This window comes from Hyla sarda, chromosome 13 (assembly GCF_029499605.1).
Source record: "Hyla sarda isolate aHylSar1 chromosome 13, aHylSar1.hap1, whole genome shotgun sequence".
NCBI lineage: Eukaryota > Metazoa > Chordata > Amphibia > Anura > Hylidae > Hyla > Hyla sarda.
In genome coordinates this window covers 19396843-19407734 of record NC_079201.1, presented here as the reverse complement: position 1 = coordinate 19407734, position 10892 = coordinate 19396843, and the positions used below count along the sequence as shown (strand labels likewise).

At 46.0% G+C, this 10892-nt stretch overlaps 1 protein-coding gene across 2 annotated transcripts; it reads right to left on the bottom strand.

Annotated features, from left to right (window-relative positions):
- Nucleotides 1–3941: 3941 nt before the first annotated feature.
- LOC130297345 (DNA damage-regulated autophagy modulator protein 2-like) lies at nt 3942–10533 on the bottom strand. Of its 2 annotated transcripts, XM_056549736.1 has the most exons (8): nt 10228–10533; nt 9841–10123; nt 8127–8194; nt 6706–6848; nt 6151–6316; nt 5869–5924; nt 5641–5727; nt 3942–5514 (listed from the first exon to the last, which is right to left on the bottom strand). In XM_056549736.1, exons 2-8 carry the CDS (start codon nt 9963–9965, stop codon nt 5320–5322), a joined length of 840 nt encoding a protein of 279 aa, XP_056405711.1. In that variant the 5' UTR covers nt 9966–10123; nt 10228–10533; the 3' UTR covers nt 3942–5319. The 2 variants fall into 2 exon arrangements, with proteins under 2 accessions (XP_056405711.1, XP_056405710.1); XM_056549735.1 differs by having other exon boundaries at nt 9841–10533.
- Nucleotides 10534–10892: the final 359 nt, after the last annotated feature.

The window sequence follows — 10892 nt, the reverse complement described above, 5'->3', positions numbered from 1 at the left end:
TTGTCCTTGGCCTGGCACATCCACTTAAGGGGGGAATGATCCGTCACAAGACAAAACTTCCTGCCCAACAGATAATAGTGGAGAGACTCGAGTGCCCACTTAATGGCCAGGCACTTTCTCACACTATACCAGACATGGTCTTGGCCGGGGTCAGTTTGTGTCTGAGAAAGACAACGGGATGCTCTGCCCCATTGACTTCTTGGGAGAGTACAGTACCAAGACCTACCTCAGAGGCATCGGTCTGTACCACAAATTCCCTTTTGAAGTCTGGTGTCACAAACATATAGGGCCTGCTCTGCCTGTTCGTTCCAGCGCACCATTATGGACTTGCGTCCCTTTAGGAGGTCTGTTATGGGCACAGTCACTGTAGTAAAATGGGGGATGAATCTCATATAGTAACCCACCATTCCTAGAAATGACTTCACCTGTCGGGTAGTGACAGCTCGGGGCCAATTCCGGATAGCCTCTATTTTGTTTACCTGGGGTTTGACAACTCCACGCCCAATGACAAATGGTATTTGTCTCTTCCAACCCTATGGCACATTTTTGGGGTTAGCAGTTAACCCGGCTTTCCTAAGGTAGTCTACCACTGCCTGTTCTTTTGGAAGGTGACTTTCCCAGTCTGTACTGTGGATGATGATATCGTCCAGATAAGCTGAGGCATTCCGACGATGTGGCAGAAGTACAATATCCATTAGCCTTTGAAACGTAGTGGGAGCACCATGTACACCAAAGGGTAACACCTTCTACTGAAATAAACCTTCTGGTGTGACAAAGGCTATTTTCTCTTTTGGCAGCCTCCGTCAAGGGCACCTGCCAGTACCCTTTTGTGAGGTCTAAAACAGAAAAATACCGAGCCTGTCCTAGCCTTTCAAGAAGCTCATCAACTCTGGGCATGGGATATGCATCAAACTTGGACACCTCATTAAGTTTGCGGAGATTGTTACAGAACCGCAGCGCACCGTCTGGCTTCGGTATTAAGACTTTTGGACTGGCCCACTCACTTTTTGACTCCTCGATGACATCCAATTTTAACATCTGCTGTACTTCTTCAGAGATGGCTTGTCGCCGTGACTCAGGTACCCGGTATGGTTTCAACTGTATTTTTACCTGGGGTCCAGTGACTGTCATGGCGGATGACATAAGTACGTCCAAACCTGGCTGGGGGCTGCCCCTAACAAACCTGGCTGGGGGCTGTCATCCACACTAGTCTCCCCATCTCTCCAGGGTTTCAAGAAGTTTACATGGTACACTTGCTCTGGCTTCCTTCACCCGGGGTGGTGTACCCTGTATGTCATCTCCCCTACCTTCTCGATCACTTCGTAGGGACCCTGCCACCTAGCCGGAAACTTGCTGTCTACCGCTGGTACCAGAACAAGAACCCGATCTCCCGTGTTAAAATTCCGAACCCGAGTCTGCCGATTATAAACTCTTCTCTGAGCTTGCTGAGCTGCTACCATATGTTCCCTAACCAAGGGCAACACTGTTTCCATCCGTTCCTGCAACTGAGTGACATATTCAACTACACTTTTGTGCGGCGTGGGTGGTTGTTCCCATGCCTCTTTAGCTAGGTCTAACAGACCACATGGATGTCTGCCCTATAGCAATTCAAAGGGCGAGAACCCAGTAGAAGCCTGGGGCACTTCTCGCACTGCGAACATGAGATAGGGCAGCAAAAGATCCCAATTTTTCCCATCTCTAGCCACCACCCGCTTTAACATATTTTTTAATGTTTGGTTAAACCTTTCTACCAGGCCGTCCGTCTGCGGGTGGTAAACGGAGGTCCGTAGTTGTGTGGTGTCCCGGTACCGTATTTCATACTGTACCTTTGTAGAGGTCCCCATAGTCAGAGTCCCTAGGAACGTCGATGTCCCTCTTCTATAGTTATCCCATTGTCACCCCTTGGTTAGTTTGTATTTGTATAGAAGTTCATATAAATATAAGTATAAATATGTATATATTCAAATACCTACCCGTTCAGCATAGCAGGACCTGCGGGTCATGTGATTAGGGTTAGAACTCTATGGTTTTGCTACAGGACCTTTGGAGGTTCTCATGACGTGTTCACCCACAATGCAAGGTAACGGTGAGTGACAGTTGTTATGGACCAATCCAAAATGGCCAGCCCCTGCCCATATAAGGGAGCTGCGCCATCTTGATCGCTCTCTTGGGTTGCTGATTCTGGAAGAGGTAGGACCTCCGCAGCTTACAAGACAATTTACTAGCCCAAAGCCTTGCGGCCTCGGCCTATATCAAAGCGGTTATACTAAGCATTTCCCCGCTACTCCCCGCAAGATTACTGGACCTAAACGCACCCTTAAATCCAGCGGATCTATGCTGCCAAATCTCTGAGAAGCTAAATTGAGCTTATCTGATCCCAACCAACTGTCAATCCCTGCTCAACTATATCTGTAGAGACTCTGTTATCTGGACTGTTACTATTGCTGAATGTACAGAAATTCTTCAGTAAAAGTTCCTGCAAGTTTCCAGTTAATAGTGGTTGTGGACAATCCTTTATTCTACATTCACCTATTGCTCTTGGGAAGGGTGGCATTAGGCCTATCAAGATTACAGAATTCAACCCACACCCTGGCGTCACGAGTGACAAGGGTTAACAGCGCCCTTTATAATTCTGAACAGCAACACCCTAACTACCCTACACCCCACAAGGCTTTATCCCCCAACGCCACCACAGATGTTTTACCTGCAGTAACGTATGAGCTCTTTCATTACCTTTGGCATAAATGGGGTTACCTGGTCAGTCAACACCTTTTTAACCCCTTAACGACGCAGGACGTATATTTACGTCCTGCGCGGCTCCCGCGATATGAAGCGGGATTGCGCCGCGATCCCGCATCATAACGCGTCGGTCCCGGCGCTCATCAACAGTCGGGACCCGCGGCTAATACCACACATCGACGATCGCGGCGATGTGCGGTATTAACCCTTTAGAAGCGACGGTCAAAGCTGACCGCCGCTTCTAAAGTGAAAGTGACCCGGCTGCTCAGTCGGGCTGTTCGGGACTGCTGCGGTGAAATCGCAGCGTCCCGAACAGCTGACAGGACACCGGGAGGGCCCTTACCTGCCTCCTCGGTGTCCGATCGGTGAATGACTGCTCCTTGCCTGAGATCCAGGCAGGAGCAGTCAAGTGCCGATAACACTGATCACAGGCGTGCTAATACACGCCTGTGATCTGTGTAGAAGATCAGTGTGTGCAGTGTTATAGGTCCCTATGGGACCTATAACACTGCAAAAAAAATGGAAAAAAAAGTGTTAATAAATTTAACCCCTTCCCTAATAAAAGTTTGAATCACCCCCCTTTTCCCATAAAAAAAATAAAACAGTGTAAAAAAAATGAAAATAAACATATGTGGTATCGCCGCGTGCGTAAATGTCCGAACTATAAAAATATATCATTAATTAAACCGCATGGTCAATGGCGTACGCGCAAAAAAATTCCAAAGTCCAAAAAAGCGTATTTTGGTCACTTTTTATACCATTAAAAAATGAATAAAAAGTGATCAAAAAGTCCGATCAAAACAAAAATCATACCGATAAAAACTTCAGATCACGGCGCAAAAAATGAGTCCTCATACCGCCCTGTACGTGGAAAAATAAAAAAGTTATAGGGGTCAGAAGATGACATTTTTAAACGTATAAATTTTCCTGCATGTAGTTATGATTTTTTCCAGAAGTGCGACAAAATCAAACCTATATAAGTAGGGTATCATTTTAACCGTATGGACCTACAGAATAATGATAAGGTGTAATTTTTACCGAAATATGCACTGCGTAGAAACGGAAGCCCCCAAAAGTTACAAAATGGCGTTTTTTCTTGGATTTTGTCGCACAATGATTTTTTTTCCGTTTCACCGTGCATTTTTGGGTAAAATGACTAATGTAACTGCAAAGTAGAATTGGCGACGCAAAAAATAAGCCATATTATGGATTTTTAGGTGGAAAATTGAAAGGGTTATGATTTTTAAAAGGTAAGGAGGAAAAAACGAAAGTGCAAAAACATAAAAAACCCTGAGTCCTTAAGGGGTTAAGTAAGCCCACTTGGGATAACATCTCCATTAGCTCCTTAGCTATGAGTATGGCAGAGGTATGTCGCAGAGGTAGTGCCTCGGGATACCGAGTAGCATAGTCCAGGACAACCAGGATGTGTTGGTGGCCTCTAGCGGATTTCGGCAACGGGCCTACAATATTTATAGCAAGCCGTTCAAACAGCACCTTGATAATCGGGAGGGGGACCAGGGAACTACAGTAATGTGGCTGGGGGCTAGTTATTTGGCATGTTGGGCAAGATTCACAATACCTTTCAACCTTCTTATACACGTTGGGCCAGTAAAAACGCTGCAAAATTTGGTCCTGTATCTTCTGCAGGCCCAGGTGCCCCCTTAGAACATGTTGATGGGCTAACTCTAACACAAGCCTCCGAAATGCTTTTATAACCACCTTCATTTTGGCGATACTGCTTTGCCTTGACTCTTTGGAGAAAACACTCCCGCTGTACTGTCAGTCACTTGTCGGCAGGATCGTTGCCCCTAGCAACCACTCCAACAAGTTATCCCAGGCTCCGTTCTTCGCAAACAGCGTGCTGCAACTCAATCGCTGACTTTACTGCGTTGCCCGTGTCATTCACCAAATGTGATGACTCGCTCTTGCAGATAGGTCTGGTTGCAGTATAGAGGCAAGGAAACAGGACTTTTCAAATCAAAGTTCAGTGTTTTATTCACACTTGGCAAACAGTCTTTAAATGCAGAACAAATGCAAATGTAACAAAAGTCCACCTGTATTCTATAGGTGTTTGTTCACACAAGAGTACATGCCATACTGTATCAAACAAGTCTTTTCCAGGCCTCCAGGCAGGCTGCTGACCATCTTCCAACCTCTTAGGGAAGGACTCCACTCTCAGCTCTCTCTGGCAGTGTGAGCTCCAACTAGCAAATCCCCCTCAGCTGGTGAAGCAGGTTGCCTTTAAGGCCACCAAAAGGCGGCCTGGATTGTGGGGAATGGCCCCCACCCTACACTTGGCCATTCCCAGTAAAAGCGGTCCCAGATAGGCCTTCCAGCCATACTACAGCCACAGTGTCAGTCTGCATTGCAGCACAGACACTGAATAAATACCAGCTCTTACTTCACCAAGGCCAGGAACCTTGGTGACACATACCGACCATCAACCACAATGCCTTTCACCTTCTCACAATAGATAGATATGAGATAGATAGATATGAGATAGATAGATAGATAGATATATCTATCCATTTTTTTTTGGGGGGGGGAGGGGGGGGAGGGGGGGGATGGGACCTATGGCTCCTAGTCTGATGTTGCTATATCCTCCGCTGAAAACAGGTCTAATATAACATGGTCACATGATGATGTTTCCTCTGGCGTCATGTCATCTAGTTGATCCTCAAGTGCTCGATCTAGTAGAGGCACTTTCAATGGATCAACTGCCAGGACGCTCTCGGCTTCGATCATGTCGCTCTTGGATGTTGTCATAGTAAGAACCTAAGAAATGAAAGAAGAGCCGGACATATTGTAACCATTCATATTCACTGACATATAAAGGCCCCAGACACAACAAAGCTGCTACATGTGAACAAGACCTTGTAAATCTGGATTTCATATACTGACCTTGAAGTCCCAATACAGCATGATTTGGCTGATACATGAGCAGACCAATACGACCCACTCCAAGATGGTCAGCGTTATTCTGGAAGACTGAAAATAAAACAGACATATACATTTGACTTTGTCCATTTTGGTCTTCCCCTTTATTCACCAAGCAGTGGTGGGAATTACTGGGATTGGGATCCCATAACCATGTGAAGAAGTTCGCCCTATGTGGTAGAATATACATACCTGTGTGCAATACTCGCTGGTGCAGGTGTACATTGCTGCCATTTTACAGGATAACCCTGAAAGGAGGACGTCTATAGGAAAATAACCTCAACCCTGCAGAATGGGGTCATATTTTAGTAGAAAAACACAATTTCATGGTGGACGACAGAAGTGACAAGATAACCCAGCTCCCCCACCATCAATGGCAAAGGACAGAACCTAAAAAGTCATTATGGTGTCTGAAAGGATTTACTGGAGTTTCCTTTAATCCCATAACATAACATAGTGAATTGTAAAGGATACGGATAATGTTAGCCAGCAAGATGGTAACTGACAGCACTGTGGTGGTAAGGCGTCTACATCTACGGTCCCTGGAGCCTGGGTACAGCTGAGATGCCAATGATATGCCTCCGTAGATGACCATACTAGATAAAACTGCCAGGCAGCTATCATTAAGCATTGCTGAATCCTAGAGGAAAACAAAGAAAATATGACATTTCACAATATACATATCCTGTCCTAGATGACCTATCATCAGACAACACATAGAGCTCCATATCATTATACACCATTAGCAGATATATGATTGTCCTGGATACTTAATATCTGCCAATGGTAAGTATCCAGGATAATCCTACATCTGCCAATGGTGTTATTATATTATCTGTATTCTTATACTGGGCCTTATGTATCATTGTGAGGGGGTGTGAGCTCAGGCCCATTCTGTCCCAAGACCTACAGATCAGCAGGTTATCTGCCAATACATGGCCCCAGCTGTGCTGCTCTTCTCCTGGGTAAGGGGGCTTCATAGGTGACCAGCTAAGGGGCCCTAACACCACAGAATCTGTATAAACAAACCTGTATCAATGGGGTAATGATGTTGCCAACACACGTAATCCATCCGAATGCCAACATCCACGTTTGGCAGGTGACTCCACAAAGGATTTTCTTCAGGGCCTTGATCTCCATGGATTTGTAGATTATAAACAAAATCCCGGCCTCTGAAATCCATATACAGAACAGTCTATAGATGGTATATATACCACACAAAGCATATACATGTCTGAAGATAATAACAATTAGAAAATATACAGGAGATATAATTCAGTAACACATAGTGGATCTGCCAAAAGTTGTCTGAAAACATGTGCTGAAGCTGTCATGGCGGCCATGTTAGTAGTTACTCAAGCAGTGGCGCAGCTATAAAGGTGGTAAGGGTCACAGTTACCCCCCTGCCACTACACTATATGCTGCGGCCTGTGGCTGCATAGATGGGTCACACAGACCAATCAGTACAGTACTACGTTTAGGGGCGGACTGACGGGAGGCTCACCCGCACTAACCTACCTATGCTTATAGTGCGGGGGACCCTCTTTTTAACGTTGCTTCTCTTACCCCATTACGTGCAGCTGTTCAGAAGATACGAGCAGACTGTCTACATACTATTCCTGAGAATCTAGCAATAAGGAGCATTCCCAATGGGCTTTTAGCGACAATAACAAGTCTTCACTTCGGCTGTTGGCCCCGCCCCTTTATTATTCACTTCTTAGTTGGGTCCGCCCCTTCATTACTATTCACAGCTCCTCAGCCCCGCCCCCTTCATTACACCATCCCTGTACACTTCTCCCTCTCAGCACCCTCCCCGACACCCTCCCACCAACCAATGTGTACACAGAGCTAGGACCCCAAGACCAGGCCAAAGCTTTCCCATGCTCCTGAATGGCTAAAATGTGTCAGTACTAAGTAAATCATGTGCCTTTCAGGAGCCTGGGAAAGCTTTGTGTGATAGTCAGACCCTGTAATCATTACAGGCTTCTGAATGGCACATGATTGTCTTAGTACTGACACATTTCTGGCCATTCAGGTGCCTAAGAAAGCTGTATGACAAACCCTGTAATGACTTATGCTACTGTAATCATTACAGGACCATGAGTCATTACAAGGTCTGTCACACACAGCTTCCCCATGCTCCTGAATGGCACATTTGCTTAATACAGCAACCACATGCCACTGCAGGGATTAATATATGACATCTGAAGTTTGCCTGTGCATAAAGTAATCAAGCTACAAGCAGATATGCCATTCAGGAGCATGGAAAAGTTAGGTGACAATATCTGACCTAGCTTTTCCATGCTCCTGAATGGCATGTCTGCTTGATGGCTGATGGGCATGGTCAGGTGGGCCCAGGCTAAACTTCTGCACCCATGACACCTTAGCTACGCCTTTGTATTCAGGATGGCACTAATAATAATTCCTATAGATACATGTAGTGCACTTACCTAGCAGAGAAGACACGGTGGAAACTACAGTCAGCACGATGGATTCTGGGTATTGTGCTCCAGTGTCACTGAGGAGAAATAGATTCCATATATAACATTAGCAGGGCCGGTCACTAGTAACAAGGGCCGTTCACTAGTAACAAGGGCCGGTCACTAGTAACAAGGGCCGGTCACTAGTAACAAGGGCCGGTCACTAGTAACAAGGGCCGGTCACTAGTAACAAGGGCCGGTCACTAGTAACAAGGGCCGGTCACTAGTAACAAGGGCCGGTCACTAGTAACAAGGGCCGGTCACTAGTAACAAGGGCCGGTCACTAGTAACAAGGGCCGGTCACTAGTTACAAGGGTCGGTCACCAGTAACAAGGGCCGGTCACCAGTAACAAGGGCCGGTCACCAGTAACAAGGGTCGGTCACTAGTAACAAGGGCCGGTCACTAGTAACAAGGGCCGGTCACTAGTAACAAGAATCGGTCACTAGTAACAAGGGTCGGTCACTAGTAACAAGGGTCGGTCACTAGTAACAAGGGCCGATCACTAGTAACAAGGGCCGGTCACTAGTAACAAGGGCCGGTCACTAGTAACAAGGGCCGGTCACTAGTAACAAGGGCCGGTCACTAGTAACAAGAATCGGTCACTAGTAACAAGGGCCGGTCACTAGTAACAAGGGTCGGTCACTAGTACCAAGGGCCGGTCACTAGTACCAAGGGTCGGTCACTAGTAACAAGGGCCGGTCACTAGTAACAAGGGCCGGTCACTAGTAACAAGGGCCGGTCACTAGTACCAAGGGTCGGTCACTAGTAACAAGGGTCGGTCACTAGTAACAAGGGCCGGTCACTAGTAACAAGGGCCGGTCACTAGTAACAAGGGCCGGTCACTAGTAACAAGGGTCGGTCACTAGTGCCAAGGGTCGGTCACCAGTAACAAGGGCCGGTCACCAGTAACAAGGGCCGGTCACTAGTAACAAGGGTCGGTCACCAGTAACAAGGGTCGGTCACCAGTAACAAGGGTCGGTCACTAGTAACAAGGGACGGTCACTAGTAACAAGGGACGGTCACTAGTAACAAGAGACGGTCAGTAGTAACAAGGGCCGGTCACTAGTAACAAAGGTCGGTCACTAGTAACAAGGGCCGGTCACTAGTAACAAGGGCCGGTCACTAGTAACACTAATAAGAAACATCTATTATTTTCTTAAAGCGCATTTGTCAGATCCCACAAAAAAAGAATAATGTTACTCAGTGCATAATCCTGACCATGTACATCTAATGTTTATGCCTCTATCACCTATATTTATTATAAAAATACCTCCTTTCATTAGCTCACTGTATTAGAAATCCTCTCAGGGGAAGGGGGCGTGTCCCTCCTTGTGGTGGTGCGAGGTGATTGGTGTGTGGTGGGAGGGGGCGTGTCCCTCCTTGTGGTGGTGGAAGGTGATTGGTGTGTGGTGGGAGGGGGCATGTCCCTCCTTGTGGTGGTGGAAGGTGATTGGTGGGAGGGGGCGTGTCCCTCCTTGTGGTGGTGGAAGGTGATTGGTGCTGCTGTAGGACTGGTTAGTGTCCCAGTAGGTTTGGGGAAAAAAATATTCAAAACATTTTAAACAACCATATTACAAAAGGTCTTTTTGTGCCCATTTACCAATCCAATGTTCGGGGGAAGATATTAGAGGACAGAATGGTGTATTGTAGGATTCCCACCAATGTCCCTATAGAGTCTCCTACCTGATGCTGATGATCCCTGTTTGGTAATGGCCTTGTACGATGGTCATGGTGAAGGTGGTAAGGACACCCACGAAGGTCCATATTGCCCAAAACAATGGCAGGATAGCCAGGGTTGGGCTCGTCATATTTGAAGAAGAAATATATTTCACTCTCAGGAAAACTGAGCGCTTTCAATCTGAACTAACAGAAAGTGAAGGGTTTGCCTGTATCGTGCAGTGGTATAACCGACCACCATCTGTGATGTCATCACATTCTATACCTGATGATGTCACCTCCTTGGTTGCTGATGTATTAGAAGTATTACAATTATCCATACAGCAAATCTGTATTATATATGGAAATATCACAAATAACCCCTAATATAAAGTTATTATCAAAACTACCTACAAGAAGAATTCTTGTGACCCTAAGGGCTGCAGAGGAGATGTGTTCTCTACTACTGCCCACTGCCAACAGGAGACGTCTGTGCCCACAATGTGCCCTCTATGAGAGCTCCGGCGTCTCTACAACCCCTCACAAAAACCAACTTACAGGACCTCACCAGCTTTTATACGTCGTAGGAATTACAAATCTTATACTTATGACCCCAAAAAATGTTGGATTAATAGGTGAACGTTTTGGCCTCATGGGACATCCCTCCAGCACGAAAGGGCCGGACCATTTTATTTACCTTATAATGTATTGAGAAATATTTAAATAAAATATTTGTGGGGTGGAATGAAAAAAGGTAGAATACCGCCATTGTGTAGGTTCGTTTTAATAAAAAATAAATAAAAAAAGGATGTATCTGGGGGAAGATTTATCAAAACCTGTGTAGAGGAAAAGTTGCTGAGTTGCCCATAGCAACCAATCAGATCGCTTCTTTCATTTTTAACAAGGCCTCTGCAAAATGAAAGACACAATCTGATTGGTTGCTATGGGCAACTCAGCAACATTTCCTCTACACAGGTTTTGATAAATCTCCCCCTATATCTAAGACCATGGAAGAGGAAAAGTTGCTGAGTTGCCCATAGCAACCAATCAGATCGCTTCTTTCATTTTTTAGAGGCCTT